The 23920-nt window shown below is 39.2% G+C and overlaps 1 protein-coding gene across 1 annotated transcript in view; it reads right to left on the bottom strand.

Annotated features, from left to right (window-relative positions):
- Positions 1–23920, bottom strand: part of LOC102949347 — a 247426-nt gene that overhangs the window by 21448 nt on the left and 202058 nt on the right. Inside the window, exons 14-15 of the mRNA XM_042987577.1 lie at positions 4806–5024; positions 2265–2517 (exon numbers count right to left, since the gene is read on the bottom strand). Of these exons, the coding sequence (XP_042843511.1) occupies positions 2265–2517; positions 4806–5024 (472 nt within the window). The remainder of the gene's footprint in view (positions 1–2264; positions 2518–4805; positions 5025–23920) is intronic.

The raw sequence follows: 23920 nt of genomic DNA, 5'->3' as shown, positions 1-23920 counted from the left end.
ATAATTGTGCAGATGGGGAACGAGCCTTCAGCTTTTCTTTCCAAGTGGAGAAGGATATGGGTGCCATACTCATCTATTAGAGTCCATACTCATCAGCTTCCATCGGGTTACAGACCTCTGAACTGGTTCTGAGATGGCCCTGCTGGAGGCTACTTTCCTATAGATTACATCAGAGGCCCCAGAGTATATTAAGACTGCTCGTTGTGTCAGCTGCCTTTGATACAGTGGACCCTTCAGCTATTAATCTCTCTAGAGGACTCGACTGGAATACAGAAAGCCATTCCGAGAGGGCTGCAGACATTCTGTACGAGGAGATCTCAGAAGATCATAGACATAGCCGCTCATCCTCTCCAAATGGCTTCACATGTGGTGTCGCGGATCACACCGGCGCCCCATCTGCTCAATACGCACCTCAGGCCTCTGGAAGGCATTCTGAGATGCCATGGAACATGATGCTACCAGAATGTCCACAGCATGTTTCTCTACACTTCCTGCTCAACCAACCTTGAGGGCTCGTCCTCAAGACGAGAGAGAGAGAGGTCTCGTCCTCTCTCACCTGGAGTCTGAGGAAAGTGGGAATGTGGACAAAGTCCAACTGGCTCCAGCTCAATCCACTCAGAATCAGAAATGCGGCCAACGATCAAGGTGTAAACACTTAGAGATGGGGTTGAAAACACAACCTCTACGGACCTGTCATCAAGGTGTTAGACGGTATTGAGGCTTAAGAGGGTAGTTGCAGGTTTGAATGTGGAAACAATCGGGCCTTCCAAACACTGATCAACTGTCCTTGGTATGTGGCTCTTCCCGGAATCCTCAGCAGTGGGACCAGAAACTAGATACATTGGTAGGTTCAATGTGCATTGATTTTAATTCATTTTAATAATGTTAAATGATCTACATGGTCTCAGGGTCAACTACTGCACTTATCTGCAGGTTCTAAGCCTTTCTAGCCGAGGTCATTCTAATGCAAAATAGGCAGGCAGAATGCCCACACAAAGCCCAACAACCCATTAAGGGACTCAGTGCACCTAGGTCTCGGTCTTGTTGAGAACAACCCAGGAACCCAGAAGAAGTGAAAGCCCCACCTAGCAAACAAAGGAAAGGGAGAGAGGCTTTCTCAGTAAAACATCCGGCACCCTGTCTGGCCCATGGGGCCAACATCTCTGGTGTCGCCTAGGAATCTGTTAAAATGCAGAATCCCACACTCCAGCTGCCGAATCAGAATTTGCATTTAATAAGACCCCCAAGTGATGCAAGCCCAGGATCCTTGAGAAAACCTGCTGCAGCATTGTGCGACCTGAGAGACAGAAATAAAACCGTGACTGGCTTTGCCCATCCTAGCTGTCTACCACAGCACCCAGGACACTATCTTCACGATGCAGTTTGAACACCAATTTGGTCTTTAGTTCTAAAAGCACATTTCAAACACTTAACAAGTAGAGTCCATCAAAATGCCCCACCTCTTTGATCTGCTTGGCACAATGAATACAGTCTCGACCTATGTAAACCCATCGGGAAACCTTCCTTTTTCTTCCTGATAGGAGAAATATACCCATTGTAGAATATTATTCGATAAAGTAAGATAATTTTTAAATGAATATTTGATCATATTGATTTATTTATAGTATCCGTTCGCTCTCTTGCTTGGGGCTATATTTCATAGCCAGATCTACAATACAAAAATTTAGTTAAAATTCAGATTTCCTGTCCTTTTATTAGCATCACAAAAGTCAAAATAAATGCCTATGGACGAAGGCTTTATATTTTATTTATTACCTAGAATTGTCTAAAAAGCTCTTCTTCTTCTTGAGTGTGTTTATTACAGAAGAGTCGTTGATCACAAAGCAAATAAATAATCTAACCAATTGAAGGAACCACTGTATGATTACTTTTTAAATAAAGTTTGGCAGTGAAAATCCTTACTACTAAAAAGTAAGTTACCAACAAAAAGTTACAAATAAGACTTTGCTGTAATAGGGTTTTTTGTTTTTTTTTTTTTGAAAATGTACCAAAATTAGTTTGGATCTGATCTCCAACGTTATTTCTTGCTTATTTTGCAAATGTTCATTTAAGATGCTAAAAACACGTCAATGGATAATAATAGACATCCAGAATTTTTTATGATGTGGAAAGCTTAATAACTTCAATTTAAGATACATAGTGAATTGCTCATGATTCTTGAAACCTCTCATGTCAGCTGATTCATGCACTGAAGCTAAATTCTATGTCAAGAACTCATATCCCGATTATTTTACTTGACTTACCCCGAGGACAGTATCCACTATAAACACGGCCAATGGGTCTAGAACTGTCCATAGTCCCATGGTAATGATTAATTTTGACAAGACATCAGGGCAGGAGGCAAACATTAGCTGACAGCCCCATCTGATCAGAACCAAAGGAAGTATCACTGCATTCAGCATTAAAGGACCCACCACCACTACGAGCAACTCTTCTTTGATGGCAAGTGAGGAAGATGGGTAGCAAAGCTCAACCGTGAAAGGGGAAAAATGGAATCTGCAGGAGAACAAAGCAAACACACACATGTAAACAAGAGAAATTATACAAGATGCCAGGCACACAAAATAATTTTTTAAATGACACATTTTCTTTTTTTTAATATACAAACAATGACACTTAATACTACCCCCAAATCGGGTGTTAGGAAACTTCACCTTTCCCTTCCCCAAAGTACCACCCCAACAGTTCACTTTCCAGTAAAAGGCTATTTCTAGCTTGTCCGTGGCTCTTGTATCATAGGCAACAATAGAAAGAATATCAATTCTATCCACTGAGCAGAGCATTCTATATTCTATAAAAACTGCCCTGCGAGTAACACATACTGACAGGTAGGCTATTTGAAATGCAAAATATATCAGTGTACCTAGCCATGGGTCAACCTCTGATAGGGACCAGAAATACAAATCAGTCTAATAACTCTTCTGAGCTTTAGCATACGTGATTAGTTTTCCTGTGACTCCTCTAGATATACCCTTAAATACAAAACAATGCTGCTCTACTAACAACAAAAATAGGGCATCTCTTAGTTGTTCTAAAAGGGACAGTGTGACACAACCTAAAAACCTAAGGGTTGAAACCAAGGCAGGCCCAGTACAGACTGACCCAGGCCTTGGCACCTTTTTTCCATGCAAAGTGAGACTTCACCGTGCTCTAAATTTTCCCTCCCCTGCATTTCAGCCTTTGTAATTCTGCTTGTGTATCCTACTTAGCAGCTCTCTACTAAAAAGAGTTCTTCATTTTATCTACTCCCTGACCTTTGCTTTGACGGAAGCTTTATGCTTCCTTCCTATGCAGTTGTGAATATCAAATGAAGCAATGTGCGTAGATTTCTTAGCAGAGGGCCCAACATAGAGTCAGAGCAAGAGAAATGCTCATGGTGGCTGTAGTTATTGTCTTGTCTCACAACTACAGTTGGATGTAGGGCTAATTCAGGATTCGAGCCTACAGATCTAGACAAAATATCCTATCATATCTTGGGTCTTCTGATGCTTAAGAAATCAGATCAACTAGGCTGCCCAGATATTTTTCTCACAGTCCCATTTTACTAGCAGCCAATAAAGATAAAGCTATTTTTTTTTTAATTGAAGAAGTAAAAGAGCCGTTAGCAAAAAACAACTAGCTCGAGCATACAACATTTGTCCCTTCTGCTTTGGAAGCCCTCACACGGAAGAAAGGGAAAAAGGGAGAGAGGGGAAAAAAAAAGAGAAGAAAGGAAGAAAAATAATAGCTAGGTAAAAATTCTCCTGTGAAGCTACAGTAATTTATTATATGTAAATGTGCATATTCTAGAGCATTCATGTATTTGTGACTTAATTTCAAAGCATGACAAAAAACCACATGTGTGTGTATATAGTATACACACACATTCTTTTTCATAGTGTCTTAAAGTTGTATGCAGTCTTCTTAGTTGAAAATATACACATATCTTAAAAAAAAAATTTTTAAAAAAAGGGGCGCCTGAGTGGCTCCGTCGGTTAAGCATCCAACTTCGGCTCAGATCATGATCTCGCGTTTGTGGGTTCGAGCCCCGCGTTGGGCTCTGTGCTGACAGCTCAGAGCCTGGAGCCTGCTTCAGATACTGTGTCTCCCTCTCTCTTTGCCCCTGCCCTGCTCATGCAGTCTCTCTCTGTCTCTCAATAGTAAATAAATGTTTAAAAAAAAAGAAAGAAAATATACACACATCTTTACTTTTATCTGGAACATCTACATTTGGGAAAATGAATTTTACTTATATTGATTTCTATCTGTTTGTTTATCTATACCAGCTATGGAATCATGTTTATGGAGAGATAACCTGTAAAGTATCATCTTTTTCCAGGGTATAATGGCCCGGAAAGCTGCCTGGGCTTGAGTTTGGTAATTGTTTGAATTCAATCACTTTGCAGAAAAAGCAATCTTTGCCTCTGTGCGTATAGGTGATAAATCATACTTACATTACTTCTAAACTACTCTCAGCCAGAGTCACTGTGATAAAATCAAAACAGAATAAAACACTGTTGCTAAACTCCTTTTTGGATTCTGCTCAGATATTAGAACATACTTGACTCTGTTCAATTTGAAATAAATATCGATGTGCCAGTTACGTATTTGTAAATCGAGGCCCAGAAGATGAGAATGCAATAGACGTTCCTGCTCTGAGATAAAGACATTTTTTGTCTTTCCAAATCCTGGGTCTGTGCTGCATTTTAGGTCTTGCACTACATGGACGGAGAGGAGTTTTGTACTTTCATTTGGCCTATCAAGACGAAAATGCATCGCTTTAACTTTCAGGGGAAGGCACTCACTTTGTAACAGGAATTGAAATGGCCTGGAGGAAAAGCCACTGACTAAGGTAATGGAGGTAGAGCCTCAGGAACCAGAGAGATGCCATCAGTAGGATGATGTACCAGAAGCCCTGGCTTCGCCACTCAGCGAATTGAAGTTCCGAGAACGCCGACACCATCCCGAAATGAAGGTGCTTGAAGAATTCTCTAGATCCAGAACCATCAGCAACCGAGGAACACCTACAAACAAAGAAATGATGAATCCCGAGCTCCCAGGACAACCAGCAGTAAAATATTTTGAAATGATAATAAAGACATTGTGAAAGTAAAATTGAATGAGACTATTCCTGAAATACTTGGGCTCAAGTGATCTCTATTTCTTTCGGCTCTGATTGGAGGATCCCCAGGGAACATGGAAAGAAGCATGCACCCAGGAATGGAAATCAAAATCACGGTGAGATATCGCCTCACACCTATTAGGACGACTACTGTCAAAAATAAAAAAAAGTGCAGAAGAAGGAGGAGAAGAGGAGAAGGAGGCAAAGGAGGAGAAGAAGACGAAGAGGAAGAAGAGGAAAAAGAAGAAAGGAGGAAAAGAAAAAGAAGGCCATAAAATAGCAAGTGTTGATGAGGATGTGAAAAAATAGGAACTCTTGTGCCCTGTCGGTAAGAACATAAAATGGAGCCTTGCTAGGGAACACAGAATGCATGGCAGGCCCTCAAACAATGAAAATGAGAATTAACATATGATCCAGCAATACCCCTCCTGGGTAGGTAGCCAAAAGGATGCAAAGCAGAATCTCGCACCGATATTTGCACACCCGTGTGCATAGCATTATTCACTACAGCCAAAAGGCAGAAGCCACCCAAGTGTCCACCCAATGAATTATTCAGCCTTAAGAAGAAAGGAAACTAGCACGTGCTGCCACGTGGCTCGATCCAGAGGACATTATGCTAAGTGAATCAAGCCAGTCACAAAGAGACAAATACTGTAGGGCTAACTTACGTGTGGGAGCTAGAATAGTCAAATTCACAAAGAAAGCAGAATGCAGTTTTCCCGGGTCTGGGGTCGGGCGCGGGGGTTGATGGTATAAAGTTTCAGTTCTGCAAGATGAGGAAATTGTGGAGATGGGCTGCATGATGATGTGAATGCACTTAGCATTGTTGAACGGTACTTCAAAATGGTGACGATGATAAATTTTATGTTATGTGTATTTTTACAACAATACAAAATGTTAAAAGAAATATGAAAAGGAACTATTATAAAGAATAAACTTAATTTTAAAAATCTTTAAAATCTGTAATATACCCCTGCTTATCTCACCTACCCACGATGATCCTTCTTTATTAAAATGAGATTTCATTTTTGGTTATAACCTGTTAAACATTTAACTATTTCGGGGGTGCTGGGAGGCTCAGGTGGTTAAGTATCCAACTGTCGATTTCAGCTCAGGTCACGATCTCAAGGTTTGTGAGTTCCAGCCCTGCATCAGGCTCTCCACTGTCCACACAGACCTTGTTTCAGATCCTCTGTCTCCCGCTCTCTCCGCCCTTCCCTGACGCTCTCAAAAAATAGTTTATTTTTTTTAATTAAAAATATAAAGTTGACTATCTTATTTTATTTATTTTTATTTTATTTTACTTATTTTATTTTATTTTATATTCTAATATAATTTATTGTCAAATTGGCTAACATACAGTGTGTAAAGTGTGCTCTTGGTTTTGGGGGTGGATTGCCGTGGTTCATCGCTTACATACAACACCCAGTACTCCTCCCAACAAGTGCCCTCCTCAATGCCCGTCACCCATTTTTCCCTCTCTGCCACCCGCCCCTCATCAACCCTCAGTTTGTTCTCTGTATTTAAGAGTCTCTTATGGTTTGCCTCCCTCCTTCTCTGTTTGTAACTATTTTTCCCCCTCCCCTTCCCCCATGGTCTTCTGTTAAGTTTCTCAAGTTCCACATATGAGTGAAAACATACATTATCTTTCTCTGACTGACTTATTTCACTTAGCATGACACCTTCCAGTTCCATCCATGTTGCTGCAAATGGCATGATTTCATTCTCATTGCCAAGTAGTATTCCATTGTATACATAAACCACTCTTCTTTATCCATTCATCAGTTGATGGACATGTAGGCTCTTTCCATAATTTGGCTATTGTCAAAAGCGCCGCTATAAACATTGGAGTACATGTGTCCCTTAACTATCTTATTTTAAAAATTGAAATGCATTGTTAATATATCACTAAAACTATGGTAATGAAAATTTGAAGCTTAAAAAGTCTTTTATTCTTTAACACTATACTGACATTTTCAGTTGAAACTAAATGTAAAATAATTACATGCAAGGTGTTCTGACTTAGCTTCGGTTTCCTCTCTCTGTTTGGTATTGGGATAAAGCGATGTTTTCAAAGTTTATAAAATTAGAGCTTTTGCAGGAAAGAAGATGAAGAAGTATTTGAAAATAACTGTCGAGGCAGAACTTGTTCCCCACCTAATCCCAAGAAAATGTGCAGGGAGTATACAGTAGGGTTCCCATAGCTTACCGACTAGAAATACAAATTCTGGACTCAAATGCCCAAAGCCTCAATGCCTACATAGAATTCCTATCTATGCCTCAGTTTGCTCATATGGAAAAGGGGAGTAGTGATAGTACCCCATAAGCCAGGGTCAGTATAATCACCAAATTAACAGATGTAAAACATTTTGAACAGTGTGAATCTGCACTGTCATCACAAAAGAGTAAATACTCAATCCACGCTTTCACCCTCTTTCCCCTCTTCCAATATTTACCAGAGCTGCTTTGAAATAGGCTGGCCTTCCATCAAGCCTAAGAAACATAGCAGTTGATATGATTCCTTTCATTTTAAAGAGATATAAACAGGAGATGCATATGTTACTTAACTCAAGCAGTAAATATCATCGGTATATACCATCACCAGCTTAATAAAATGTTGGTTTTGTTGAATCAGTAATTGATCTTTATAATAACTAGGTTCCAAGTTCTGTCTTGGAACCTTAGCCTGTCTGATTCTGCTCTAGAATATGTTTCTAGAATAATTTGGGAAATTCCTCAACCAAAAATGGTCCGGATTAAAAACATCTTACCAAAGAAGAAGCTAGTATGATACAAAGTAGTTCAGTAACAATGATAAAACCAAAGCAAGTCGAGGCAGCGTGAGAACATAAAAGAAATGGGATTCATAGAGAGATACACAAGATTGTATATGCAAAAGCTCATCTCTCTCTGAAGACTGTTAAATACGATGATAATTGCACCATGAAAAGGAGAAGATAAATAATAGAACTAAGAGTCCTTGGGGGAACAAAGAACAAACGGACGACAACAGAAAGTAAAAAACAAAACACACACACAACCAAAATAAACCATATTGTTCTCAGAATTCCAACCCAAGACTTTAGCCTTCTGGTCTGCACCGGACTAAGGAGGCACTGAATTTGACATCGACCGTTCCTTTGTTGTTCGGGTCTGTATTTTGCCATGAAGATGTAGACCATCGTCTAACCCAGAACTCCGTGCAGAGTCTGTACTGAGGATGCTTTTCAATTATACAAACGAGGAACAGCTAAACAGGAAACAGGCCCCTGAGAGGTTTGGGTTTACCATTGGTAACAGAGTCCTCATAGGAGGATTCCAGAATACCTTGCTACATTTATCATCATGTGAAATGAAACCCAGAACTTTCTACCCTCCTAAAGCAAAATAGTCTGTGCCCGCTCCTCTTCAGTTAATTATTCCGTTGCTGTTTTGCCCCTTCAAAGAGAAGAGAAAATCAAATACAGATTTGGCATTGTGTTGTTTGCAAAACACCAGAAAATCTCAAATGATGCAAAACAGAAGAGACGGTAGCCTATTTGACCTTTGAAAATTTCCACTGTTCTTTTCATACCCATTGAGACAAATGACTAAGCAGTTTAAGTGTTTATTCACAGAACCCACTATAAAGTCATACTTTTGCCATGAGTTTCACTGATAAATGTTTCCCATTCACATTCAGATACACATATTGGTTTCTGGGGCATGTGAGTTAGGACAAATAATACTAAAATATCATCGTGGAGCATTTATATCTAACTCAAAATACTCAATTGCTTTGTACCTGCTTAACACACTTCAATATTTGATTTTACTTGTTCGTTTAACAGTGGTAACTCGAACATCGGGAACCAAAGAATTAGGAAAACCCTGGAATCCATCATTTAGAGTTTGAACAATTACAGACTTCAGAGTTAGAAATTAATAAAGGAATTAGTTGATGCCAAATGATGCCAAATGAAAAGAAGTTATCAACAAGCTTATCAGGTGAACAAAACTCATCAAGGAGAGCCTTACAGACAATTCTCATATCACAGTGACTGTCTGTTTCTCTTAATCATTTCGAATTTGCACCTGAAATCCAAGGGTGTACCGACGGAGAATTACATCCACAACCCTCTCTCGATCCGTTGTTCCTGAAATAGATTTCATTCAAAAGAAAACTCTGCATCCATGTTTCAACATTTTCTTGAAAGCAAGCCTCTCTTTTATTCTCGTACACATTCAAGGCATAGTATAAGATGCAGGGCCATTGTACAATATCTTCATCCACATTTCCACTGTTCTCTCCTTCCCCTGTAATCTTTCTTGGTTATGTACAAAGAGTATGACCATCAAAAGGATAATAAATGGCCTCTGCCACTGGGGTGTGTAATACGTATAGTGGGAATTGATTTGTTGGTTATGAAGGAAGCCGGAGAGCACACAGATCACTGCAAAATCACATTGAGGCCAGCAACTACTCCTCGGTTCATGCAGGCGAATCCTCTATCGCTCACAGGGTGAGCTGCCAGAGGCTGAGAAGAATGGTCAGGTCATCCAGTATTCAGCTATTAAATGAAACCTATTTCTCTGAACTTCAGCCACATTTCATATGACACACATATATCCCCCTTTCCATGCCCAGTCCTTATAGAGACCCGATATCAAACAAGATTTCTATGATCCATCAGTGTAATAATAAAAAAAAAAAAAAAGACCCAAGTTGCTTTATGGGAAAAAAAAAAAAGCATGGAATGCATTCTTTTACATCGAACAGTGAATAGGAGTCCTTAGGGATTTGTATACAACCCAAACCCACCATTTATCAGCTGTGCATAATAATCCTTTTAAGAAGTGACTATCAATAAATGGCGCTAAAATTTCCATATTCCTTTCTTCTGTATGACTAACCATACACTAAGTGTAGCACTGAAAAAAAATTAATGCTTATTTATTTTTGAGAGAGAAAGAGAACACCAGTGGGGGAGGGGCAGAGAGAGAGGGAGACCCAGAATCCAAAGCAGGTTCCAGGCATGAGTTGTCAGCACAGAGCCCCACGTGGGGCTCGAACTCAGGAGCCGTGAGATCATGACCTGAGTCAAAGTCAGATGCTGTACTGACTGAGCCACCCAGGTGCCCCATAAACATAACATTTTTAAAAATCAAGTTTGTTTGTTTGTTTTTTATTTTTTTTGTAATTCTTCTTGTGGGGGTATTTCTCATTTCTTTTTTCACTGTGTTCCATTTATCAAGTTTTTGAACATAGAACCCTCGGTGATTGTGAAGCTTTTTCTAAGACTTAATATTCAGCATTTCAGGGAATCATTCTAATGAGGGTATCAAAGAAACATGGATAGGTTATACTGTGTTAATGTTGGAGAAGGCCTCATCAGATTCCCTCAGACTTTTTCAAAAGCGGAACTAAAGCCCCAATCAGTTAAGTGATTTGCCCAACTTTATACAACGGGTAAGAGTTTTCTAGCCACTGTATCCAGACTTGCCATTAGGAGCTCTCCATCAGTTTAACAAGACAAGAAAGTGTAGCCTGCTTGAAAGAGAGACCCTTTATCAAAACCTGAGAGAAGGAAAAGGTTCTTCTTTTATGGAAGTTGGTTTAATTGGACACAACTCATTCATTCAGCAGATCGTCATTAAATAAATGTAAATGTCAGGCCCTGGGATGATGTAGTAAGCAGAATAATGGCCTCCCCCAAATATGCCCACACCCCAATCCTTGTAACCTGCAATTATGTTAAATTATATGGCAAAGGACAATTAAGGTAGTGTACAGAATTAAGTTTGCTAAGCAATTGAGTTTAAAGTAGATTATTATGGGTTATTTGGGTGAGCTCAGTGAATTCACAAGGGTCCTTAAAAAGTGAGAAGGGAAAGCAGAAGAGAGAGGGAGACAACAAGAAGGAGAACCAGAAGAATGGCAGTGTGCGAAAGACTTGTCTCAAATGTCTTGGCTTTGAAGATGGAAGAAGAGAGCCATGAGGCAAGGGATAAGACCAGCTTCTAGGAGCTGGAACAAGCAAGGAAACATTCTCCCTAGAATCCAGAAAATAAAACATGTAGTTCTGCTGGCCCTTAAGTTCAGCTCAGTGAGACCCATTTCAGACTTCTGACCTCCAGAACTGTACAATAATAAACTTGTGTTGCTTTAAGCAGCACCAAAACACTAATATAGATACAGGTTCTGGATTTTCACAGATGAGCAACATTGTCACTCACCCACATCAATTTCATTCTATTGGAAGAGACAGATCAGTGAAAAGACAAATAAAATCCAGGGACAAAATCCAGGGTGAGAAGTGTTACAGTGACATACAGAATGCTATGAGAAAACACAGGATGGACACCTATCTCCAACTGGGCCAAAGAAGGCTTCCCCCCGAGACCTATGAGGTAAAGAGGAATCAGACAAATGAGAGGAAGAAGTATATGGGAAAGCTAGGAGGGCATTCCATCACACATGCACTGCTCAGGACAAGAGAGTTCTATTTCTAAAGCTGAATATAAGTTGCATAGGGTGGGTGGAGAAAGTCCAAGTAGGTGAAGGGGTCTGTTGGTGGAAACCCGATTAATGGATGCCATGCTGCAGAGTGTTCACTCCATCCTGGCACTCTTAGTAGCCCTTGGAGTAACTAAAGGGGAAGGAGATGGGGGATGGCACGTTTGTGTTTTAGAAATACTGCTCTAGCTGCAGGGGGGAAATAGTTTGGGTAGGTTCAGACCAAAGGGGAGAACAGATTATGACTTAGATGATGACTGATTAGTACTGCTCAATGATGAGCACAACTGTAGACCTTTCAGAAGTATGGGCATAGGTGTTCTTTGCTGTCACAATAACTTGAAGGGTGGAAAAGGCACAAAGCTTCATGAAATGTGCTTGAGAGTCTCATCTGATAAAGATTTCTCCTGACCCCTACGTTAGTTCCCGAGGGCTACTATCACCACGAATTGGGTGGTTTTAAACAACATAAATGTATTCTCTCACAGTTCTGGAGTCTAAAAGTCCTAAATCAAGGTGTTGGCAGGGCCATGCTTTCTCTGAAGTTTCCAGGGGATGGGGAGGTGGAGAAGGAAAGATTCTTCAGCTTCTGGTAGCCTCAAGCATTCCTTGCCTAGTGGCAGCAAAAATCCAATCTCTGTCTCCAGTTTTACATGGCTGTCTTTCCTTTGTTCATCTGTGTCTTCATAAATAAAGACATCAGCCATATTGGACTAAGGGCCCACTCTACTCTAGCATGATCACGTTTTAGCTTACCTTTACAGGAACCCTGTTGAGGTACTAAGTCCTACAACTTCCACACATTATTGAAGGACAACAGTTCAACTTTTAACGCCCCAAATGCCAATAGCATTTGCCAACAGCAGCCCTTTTAGAGGAAAAGGGAATTAGAGGGGTGTAGGACAGGGACAAAGAGATGGATTTGAGAGACAGTTGACTAAGATGAACAGGACTTGGAGACTGTTTGAATTCGGGATCCCGAAGAAAAGAATCTAAAATGGTTCCAAAGTTTCTGGCTCAGGTAGCTCATCCAAAGAGCGGCTTGCCATATTAGAGAAAAGCATTTAGTGATGAAGAAGGGAAAATGAGGAAACAATAAGCTCATATTGACCCACATATGGAAATGCTCATGGTAAATCCATGAAAATTTGCCCAATAGTCTGTCATACTTACGGAAGTGAGGTTCAAGACATATCAGAACTGGAAAACAGTTTGATGAAGTCACCAACATGGTAATAAGCCATTAGAATGATTGAGACACATTGTCAATACCCAGTATGTGGAAATGATGTAAAAACTAAAAAATATATATACAGGTGCTTGTCCCTCAGATTAATATAAATATTCTCTTCGAATGGAATCAGCTATCACAAGCTTGAACAATATAAACTCAACTACTCTTTGAAGATACTCTTTTCCCATATGTTGGTTTACAGCTGCAAACCCACTTAATCTAGACAAAACCCTCCTCCTTCATTCACGTCCCTGAAAAATAGTTTATGGATAAGGGTTTTTAAGGTAAGTGAGAATTTTTGGCATAGACAATAAAAACTGATACAATAAAAATATACACAGTATATAATATGTGTATACTATATTTAATTTACAGAGCCACTTTGGAAGACAGGTGTTTCTATACACATTTTACAGATGGGGAAATGAAAACTGAGAAAGTTCAAATTACTTGCTCTAGATCATACAGCTATTAGGAGACAGAACAAAACAAGCATCTAGATTTGAATTTAATGTTAGTGTGATACCACAGCTTGTGTTTCCACGACCCGTGTGGCCAAGTGCATGGGGGCCGACGGGGCTGGCAGGAAGAACGTTCACAACTCATTTACATGTACCAAGAACTTATACTGCAGCTCAGTAAAAATGCATTACGAAATTAGTATTAATATATTTAGTGAGGCTTGGGGTGCATGGGCGGCTCAGTTGGTTAAGCGTCTGACTCTTGCTTTCAGCTCGGGTCATGATTTCACAGTTCATGGGTTCGAGCCCTGCATTGGGCTCTGTGCTGGCAGTGTGGAGCTTGCTTGGGATTCTCTGTCTCCCTTTCTCTCTACCCTTCCCCTGCTCACTCTCTATTTCTCTCTCTCAAAATAAATAAACATTAATCTATAGATATATATATAGAGATACAGATGTTTATTTATATATATACATATATAGATATATATATGTATATATGTATACATATGTATATGTATATATGTATATATATGTATATCTATATATATGTATACATCTGTATACATCTGTATATCTATATATGTATATATATGTATATGTATATGTATATATATGTGTATCTATATCTATATATATATGTATAAATGTATATCTATATATAGATATATATGTATATATAAATAAACATTTATCTATATCTATATCCTATATCTACATGATATACATTATAGAGATATAGAGATAGAGATAGAGATAAAGATATAGATATTAGTGACGCTATTCACTCAATGAAGGCAGGAACTGTCTTGTTCAGTGCCTTATCCCCAGGCCCAAGCACCATGCTGTGTACATAGTAGGTGCTTAAAAACAAGCATTTATTAAATAAACAATTTTTAAATGTGTCATTTTCTAAATGGTTTAGGTAAAAACTATGATCTGCTTCAGTCATTTGATCTGTCCCTTTAACTTAACCTTTCAAGATTCATATAGTCCATTCAGACAGTCCATTCATACAGTTAATTGTTCGGTGCTTAAGAAAATAAAAAACCACCATTAAAATGGTAGCTGAGAAAAGTCTCATAAATTCACAGCAGTATATTATTAAATGATTTGGCTGGTAGGGACTCTTGGGCAAGTTCACTGTGGTACCATATTTAAAAGAAAATGAAGTAAAATGCATCAAGATAAGGAAACACTTATTTGGAAAAAGATATAATTAACCCGAATGAAGTATTACAGAGGGAGGGGAACTGGAGAGGTGGGCGGAATGGGTGAAGGGAGTTCAGAGGTGTAAACTTTCAGCTATAAAATAAACAAATCATGGGGATATAACAGGTAGCACGGTGACCATAGTCAATAATATTGAAATGCATATTTGAAAGTTGTCAATTAAAAAAATGAATTGTTACAATACTATTATCATATGATGATTATTGGGTTGATATATATATATATATCTGATAAATGACATCAGTATCAGTTTTATTTTTAACCAAAGTTATTAAAATGCTCAAATCTGATATTGCCTTGTCATTATTTCAAATATTTGGAAAAATACCTTCACAGAAGTATCTGTGCATATACAGATTCACCAACATGTTCTGGGTAAAATTGTGCTCCATTCTTTCAACTTTTACAAAACGTTATGAGGAGGAAAACTTCACAAGTTTATCTTGATGTTAGCATTTTTAAACTAGATCCCCCCCCACCCTAAAATTGTATCTCCTTGGCCAATTTGGGTATTATACTTTTAATATAACACATTGCACTTTTACCAGATTTAATTCAATTTATAACAAATGCCTCTAATTAAGTTAAAAGATCTTTGAAAATTGCTAAATCTTCGGGGTAATATTACCACGACTGACATTGAAATAATTGATCATTCCCACTGAGGCACAAAAGTATGAATGTTCTAATGAGAAAACAGGGATTGAAGTATGTTGAAGGAGTCCAAAGAGACTCCCAAACTCTTTAGGCTGTTATTTCCAGTGACTGTCTCAGAATGGGACCGGGAGCTGGGGCAGGGACAGACGACACTCAACCCAGAGCCTAAGAAGGCAATGAAAGCAAACTTGAAACACAAAGTCACCACTTGAAGCAAAGGTGAACAAGGTCTGCTTTGCCTTCCTAAAATACTCGCATTTCAATACGCATGGGTTTCTGTTTTACAATGTCAATTTTTGCCATTGACAACATTTTCGTGACTAGTCCACGCCAATAAATACCGAATGTAATACTAGAATGCATCTATTTTTCCAAGAGAAAGTCACTTAGAGCCAAGAATCAGTAAATATGTAATTAATTAGACCTAGTGGCAGAGCTCCTGACCAAACACCACCACCAGAGTGGGGAGTAGAAACAGAGTTTGGTTAAAGTGTTTATTGCGGCTTTGTGAAGGGCTTTAAGAAATCACTTACCTTTGCAGCTAATCTGTTAGTTAGAAGGAGAACACCTACCTTCACGGTATTTGCTTGGCCTAATTAGTTAAAAATGTGTACAAAACGCTTCCAATGTGAAAATCGCTAAATACTTTATGCATAATGGAAGCTTCATTAATGGCTGGAACAATAACGTAAAATCAGCTTTGCAAACAGTCACATTAATGAACTGCATGATAATGCATAAGCAGGGCAGCATAAAAAAAAAGATACTTCACAGCTTAGCCATAAGAATATCAGGAGGCTTCACAATTTATCGGGCTATATATATAGATGCAGATTGGAGAGAGGCAGATCCGTATACAGGCTGACAGCACAGAACCCATTTTAAGTCTTTGTTCTTCTGTTTACTAGTCTGATGATATTTTGTGGGTTATCTAATCTCTGGGCCTCAGAAACTTCGTCTAATATGGGGGTTTGGAATGTCTCCCTTTTTGAGTTCTGAGGATTAAATGAGAGAAGATGTCAGATTTCCAGGAAGGTGCTTGCCACTTTTAGAGAGGGATTATTTTATAATACAAAGCTGGAACGTCACTCAAGACCAAGAAAGCCATTTCACAAAATTGACTTCTAATTTTGATTCCACTATTGTGCGCAATGGAAAAACATTCAGGAAGAATTACGTTGTGATTCAACCAATGGCATCTCAGACATTTAAATTGAAAAGCAAAGATATATCTTTAGACCCTTTTCTTCCAAATCATAGTTTGGATAGCATGTATTAGATAAATAGTTTTTGTTTTGTTTTGTTTTGTTTTTTGTTGTTGTTGTTTTGTTTTGTTTTGTTGCAGTAATAAGTCCATAAAGGGAAATGCAACCCAAATTATTGACAATAGCAGATAGGCTGAAAGTAGGAAAGAGAGAATATTCTTGCAGTGTGCATTAGAGTTTAAACAGAAGCTTGATAAACTATTATTATGTGTAAGAGTACTATAACATGCTCAGATTTTGTTGTGGGATTGAGTTTAATTTTATTGTTTTTAGCAAAATGTGAGCACATGGCAAATACACTGTGAGTCTCACGTCATCTCACCCCAACACGATGGCCTAATTCAGATATAAATCAAGTAATCAAGTTAAAATGAAGATGAAGACAATTTAGGAAAAAGTGATGGCCAAATGTTGACAAGAAGTCTGAGGGTGTCATCTCTCCCCTTTTGTCTAGTCTCTGGAGCAACGGGTAGCTTTTACTCATGTTGAAGTTCTGTGCAACTGAATTGAGTTGAGTTGAGTTGAGTTGAGTTGAATTGAAAAATGCACATAGCATAATAAATGAGCTTTACATAACAGTGTGTCATAATATATACATATATATTTGATATGTATCAAAAGAAAAGTTATAGCATAGTTTTAAAAGCATGAATTTTTTAATGTTTATTTATTAGAGAGAGAGAGAGAGAGACAGACAGAGCACAAGTTGGGGAGGGGCAGAGATAGGGAGAGACATAGAATCCGATACAGGCTCCGGGCTCTGAGCTGTCAGCACAGAGCCCGATGCAGGGCTCAAACTCACAAACCTTGAGATCATGACCTGAGCAGAAGTCAGACATTCAGCCTACTGAGCCACAATGACACCCCTAATAGAATGAATTTTTAAAATCAGATGGAACTGGGACTGGTTATCAGCTCTTTCACAACATGCCTGTGTGAACCTAAGTAAAACATTTAATCTCTTTAATATAATGCCTTTAAGATACTTACAATACTTATTCCAAATGTTTATAAAGAAATCTAGAAAGAAAATGTAATTTTTGTCTCATAATAAGTGCCAAATTAATGTTAGTCAACAGAATTGTTTAACACCATCAATAACAATGATAATATTTTCTAAATAAATAATAATGAAAATAACTTAAGTTTCTCTCTCTTCTCCCTGATTTCTTACAGGGAAGGATGCCTGCTGTAAAAATAAAATTTAAAGCCTTCCAATTATGTCCAGAAAATTTTTAGTAATTATTAATCCATACCTTCTTTTAAAACTTCTAAATAAATACCTAAAAATGGAGGGACCTATATCTTATAATTTAGTACAAAAAATACATAATACAATATATTAACTCTTTTTCCTTCCAATTTAATTCTGTGTTGTTTTATTTAGCCACTTATTATAAAAAGTAATTTGTGTTGATAGCTCTGAGGAAATCTAGAAATTAAAGAGCTAATTAAATTTTTTCTGAGTAATTCCTGAGTCTCTGTGTCAATATATACATGTTAAGTGTGTGTGTTCATCTGTGTGCATGCACACATATTTAAACATCCATGAATGGACAAATACTGCTAGATGTTTCTGGAAATTGACCTTCCATGATGTCTGCTCTGACTAACCATTTCCTCTGGGCAAACACACCTAACCTTTAAGCCATATTTCCAAAGGAATCATAGATCATGCACCTGGTATGGCTGAACTAGAATGTCAGAAAATGTGATCAAGATAGGGAAGAGAGGTAATGAGAAACTGACCTATTTGTTGTGAACTTACTATCTATGAAGGATCTTGAGAAAGTTTTTGCTATCTTAGTTCAAAAATAATAAGTAACTTATAAAACATTTAAATAATGCCCCCATTTCTATAAATAGTTTTGCATCATCACACATATATAAGTGATACTTTCATAAATAATTTGCCTGAATATTTTCAAAATGGAGCTCATACACGTATTTATAAAAGCATTACAAGAAAGGCACATCTGGTATAATAATTGCAGGATGTCATCCTGAAACAAAAAATATGACCACAATTTGCAAAATACTTTGCTGAGTGAATGCTGTGTATATATTATACTCCTATATTTCAAGGAATGCACAAGTTTTGTTAAGTGAAGCTCTCGCGTATAAAAGTGAGAGTTTCTTCATCTTCCCAATACCAAAGCACACATTTTCAATGGGGACATCTGGAAACAGAATGTTAATTAAAACAGCAAGGTAGACATAAGTCACAGAAGTGTTCAGTTGTCTACCACTAAGTAGCTGCCTTCCATTCTAGGGCAGAGGTGCATCCAGAACCCATTGAGAAGACATCTTGACCACTTTGTCTGTACTGAAGTCAAGGAAGTATAACCAAGCACAAGGAAACCCTGACCCCCACACAGGTTGTAACAGAGGCTTTAGCTGATGATCTGGAGTTCGTCCTTGGGGGCTGTTTCAAAAAGAAAGGAGGGGAGAAGGCTTCTGTATTTCCACATCAGTCAGTTAGTGACAACAAATTGTCCTCTGGGAGGGGCATGATCTGGATGAGGATGTTTCCTGTGGCCGAGGAAAGTTCCCATAGACGGACTCTGGTCTGAGCCATAAGCAGGCAATATTCTCAGCAACTGAGGGGTGTGGGTTTAACCCGGAGGGAAGTAGGTGAAACACCATAGTATCTATCACAGTCCACCCCTTCTGATGCTCAGATCCATTTGCTTCTACGGTAAATTCATACCATCTAGGAACTGTTCCTCCAGGCTTATGGTCAGTCTTGTTTTCTGGGAAACTTAGTGGAGAAGGGCTGGTGAGGACAACTCGGCTGTGTAGCTGACATCGATGTTGTAATGAAACTCTTCATCACTCTCCTCCACCATCCCAGATTCCCCTCATCCTGATCTGCACCTCTACAGGTCTAGATGGCTTGATCTTGCCTGGTGGCATAGTCTAAATGGGGACTCCTGATGTGTCCAAACTTCTAGAAGGTATGCTCCTCTTAGGTGGTATCTATTCTCAGTTAAAGACCTCAAATGGATCACCTGAAAAACAAACCTATTCTTCTCCACCCCCTTTGTATATTAGCATATCCACCTCTCCTAACGATAAGGAGTGATTAACCAGGCCGGTCGTGATGACTCCTTTCTTTCCTTGCTGGTCTCCCAGCATGAGGAACCTGATGTGACCTGGTGGTGTCTATGGCTAGAAGGTGTGTGTTCACAGATGGAAATGTTCACCTTTTGGAAACCAGGGCCTCCAATGCACCAGTGGTAAGAATCATGCATCTATTCATGCAGCTTACTTTAAATTAAGATCATCTGCGAAACTGATAAGTGCTATGAAAAGGACAAATGAGGATAATGCAATAGAATGTGATTATCTGCGAAGGTGGCATTGATGAGATCTGAATGAGATGAAACCAGCTCTTTCCCTATCAGATTAGACAGAGCGATTATGTCCTTGGGTCAAGCTATCCCTGAGGCCAGCCAGCCAGTGGGCCAGGTCTACTTTCTATCTTCTACCTCTATTCACACCTACTTTTCTTTCATATGCCATGTTCAGGAGCTAGGGTTGGGGTGGGGAGTGAGGGGAAACCTCTTTTCTGTGAATCAATAAACACAGCTAATTAAAATCATTGTTAGGTTCTCATGGACCACACAACAATGATCAGTTGGCTATCCAGAAGCACTTTCCAATCCAAAAATGTCCCTTGCCCACCTCCACCTGTAAAGGCAAGAAACATTTAGATGTTTCCTTCTCTTAACTCCCCCTCACCCACTGAATGGCTAGCTGACCCAGTTCTGGACAATAACGTGCAACTCGAGAAGGTTGCTGAAGGGATTCTGAGCATGCTAATAATCTCCCTACTAGGAGAGAAAGAATAAGTAGGAAGCTCCCTCTCCACTGGCCCTTCTTTCTGCCTTTGAATGTGACCTTGATATTTAGAGCACTTGAAATTAGGAGGGCCAGAAAGAAAGAATCACGGAGAAGCTGAGTCAGAATCCTTCCTTAGATAAGCTACTGAAACAATATCAGCAACTGCCTTCTTACCTACTCCTTTTAAGTGAAAAAGAGTGAACTCATTGTGTGGGCCTTTGGTACTTGGCTTTTCCTTTATTAGTAATTTTAAAGCGTTCTTTGCTGATACTGACCACGCAGTACATTTAATTTCTAAAATCTTGTGAAACCTCCAAGAGGAACGGGCAGTGAATAAAAATGGACGATGAAAGGGAATTAAAAAATATCACAAGAAGCAAAACACATCATTTCATTTGCCTTCATGATGTCACTCAAGTCACTAAAAGCCAGAAAAGCAAAGTGCCTAAGTTTTTGCTAGCTTGGTTTTTAAATATTCCGTAAATACTTCATTGAATGACAAAGGTTAAAAAAAACAACAATAATTGAAGTATGTATTGATTTAGATGTTAGAGCTGTGGCTGCTGGTATGTGTGTACATATTTTATAGGCAGCAGGATGATTATTAAATGCCTGCACTGCACATATCATGGGAAGCAAGTACCATTTAGAGAGGTTGCTATGATATTTCCCAACGCAACATTTGCCAAGCTGAGCATCTGAGTGTGTGTGTGTGTGTGTGTGTGTGTGTTCAGAAGCAATTCACAGCCCTGAGATTGCATCTCCCTGGGGACAATCACCAGACATACACACACAATAAGTTTAGAAACACGGAGAAAATAGATTATGTGAAATGTTACATTTCCTGTACTATTCCTCATAACTATGACATTAATTATTAGGTCCAACTTGGTAGAGAATGCAAATACCCATTCAATAGGTAATTTAGGCGTACAGTGTATAAAATAAAAAGAAGGTTATGTTATGTTGTGATAAAAGTGGGTGGAATGCCTGACTGCTCTGAATGGAAACATCCAGTACTAACTCAGAAAGTTATAAATTCCAGAATTTAGGGGATTTTCAAAATGAAGGGACAGGGCAATAATCCCCGTGTAAGACAAATCATAATAGAGCTCCCATGTAGGATACAAGCCACACAGGAAATCCGAACCCAAATCTTTAAGAAACCCAGAGGGCAACACCATCTTTCTCCGATGGTAGAGAGCCACGTAGGAGAACAGTACCTGAGATATCTCAACTCAGCTTCTAGAATCTTTGAGTATGTTTGGAAATTAATCGCCATTTATATAACAGTTGATCAGATTGCTTTAAGAAAGAATTCATAATCCAACATCCTGAAGTCATGATCAAAGCTTGTGAAATATAAAAATCCTCTTTGCTTTCCTTCAAGATTGTTGCTGTAGTGTTTTCGTTTATTTTCAGAAAACGGCAGAGAGAGAACAAGGGCAGATTGCCAAGTTTGAGACTAAGGATGTCCTTGAAGACAGCCCAAACCAAAATAAACACAAAAACAAACATGTCTACAATTAAAAGATAGTAATACGGCATTATAATTAGTTGTCTCAGGAAGTAAAGATATTTTCAGTTAAGTGAATGGGTGACAATTACTTGGATTATTGTCATACTTAAAATGTCAGTGTTAAATGATTGCTTTAAGCACATAATAATAAATTCTGCATTGTTAAGTGGCAAAGACAACAGAGCCGAATATGGAGATTGTTTTTACTGGAAGCAAAATTAAACATTAACCAAAACCTGCAACACACATTTTAAAACACAGGGAACAAAAGAGGAAGAGCTGTAGATAAACACAGTTCTGACATTTGCCACTTGGCTTAGAATTAGGATCAGTTCAAAGACACATGCAGAAAACTTGTCTAGGGGTACACCTACGGTTTCAGAAGCAAATGCATAGAGAGAGGTGACTACAGAGAATTCTAGGAAAACTTAAAGACCTCTTCCTGGAAATGTGGTTAATTATAGCGTTTATGGAAATAGCATTGGTTAATTTCACACCTGCCTCTGTTAAATCCTACACGATTTCCTGGGATATGTTGTGATTACATTGTAGTCCTGCAAACCATATTTTCCCCATGTCACTGTTAATTGTACAGGATTAACAAATAACAAGTGTCATTTGCTTACATTGCCACTGTTGGTAATGTCTCCCCTTGTCTCCAATACGGGTTCTTACTTCCTTTCGAATCCCCAAGGCCCCCAAGCGAGCCTAAAGCCCTCGGTGATTCAGCGGTGGCAGTTTTTCCATCCTGCAAGCCATGCCACCTGGGCACTAATACCACAAAGCAGGAAGTTATATCTAACCTCAAAACTGTGGAAAGGGACAATTCTTGCCCTGTCAACCAGAGTCTACTTGGAAATGTTGGATATCCTTTTATTCACCATCTATGGTTCAACCAACACTAGTAAAGGCACTGAGAACAACAGAGCAGAGATCCCACCATCCCTGTTTCTTCTCCCTTCCCTGGGGAGACAAGATGTGCCACTTACAAACTGCCGCTTCTCTAACTGGAAAGTTCTAGAAGTCTGGAAAGGATAAGAGGTCAATGTAGCCAGGAATGTTCAGGGGCCATCTCCTGAGAAAATGGTTCATGAGGGGCGCCTGGGTGGCTCAGTCGGTTAAGCGGCCGACTTCGGCTCAGGTCATGATCTCGCGGTCCGTGAGTTCGAGCCCCGCGTCAGGCTCTATGCTGACAGCTTAGAGCCTGAAGCCTGTTTCAGATTCTGCGTCTCCCTCTCTCTCTGACCCTCCCCCGTTCATGCTCTGTCTCTCTCCGTCTCAAAAATAAATAAACGTTAAAAAAAAAATTAAAAAAAAAAAAAAAGAAAATGGTTCATGAGGAGGACTTTGAGGGAGTGGGAGCATTTGTTTTGGCCAAAGGGTAAGAGTTGGAGAATTGTAACCATATAAAAGCAGAATCTGAGAAGAGGGCAAGTGCTAGGGTGAACAAGAGAAGCCTAGGTGCCTCTCACCTTTCTTCCCAGAGAGAGGAAATATCTTTCCCCTAAAAAAGTGTTAAGTATTAAGTAAATTTTTAAAAAGATCCATTTGTTCTGTGTTGTTAATATTCTGAATTACATATTTCTTACAAAGAAAATAAAGAGGAGCAAGATGATCTATTCTTTCTGCTTTTTATTTTTTTTATTTATTTTTTATTTTTTTTTAACGATTATTTATTTTTGAGACAGAGAGAGACAGAGCATGAACAGGGGAGGGGCAGAGAGAGAGGGAGACACAGAATCTGAAACAGGCTCCAGGCTCTGAGCTGTCAGCACAGAGCCCGACGCGGGGCTCGAACTCACGGACCGCGAGATCATGACCTGAGATCATGACCTGAGTCATGACGCTTAACTGACTGAGCCACCCAGGCGCCCCTCTTTCTGCTTTTTAAAAAAATCATGTTTTGGGGAGTCTGGGTGGCTCGGTCAGTTAAGCGACCGACTCTTGATATCAGCTCAGGTCACGATCACACAGTTCGTGGGTTCGAGCCCCACATTGAGTTCTGCACTGACAGCCGGGAGCCTGCTGGAGACTCTCTCTCTGCCCCTCTCTGCCCCTCCACCATTAGCTTTCTCTCTCTCCCTCTGTCT

Source organism: Panthera tigris, chromosome B2, assembly GCF_018350195.1.
Source record: "Panthera tigris isolate Pti1 chromosome B2, P.tigris_Pti1_mat1.1, whole genome shotgun sequence".
NCBI lineage: Eukaryota > Metazoa > Chordata > Mammalia > Carnivora > Felidae > Panthera > Panthera tigris.
The sequence above is the reverse complement of the archived record's forward strand: the minus strand, read 5'-3'. Positions and strand labels throughout refer to the sequence as shown.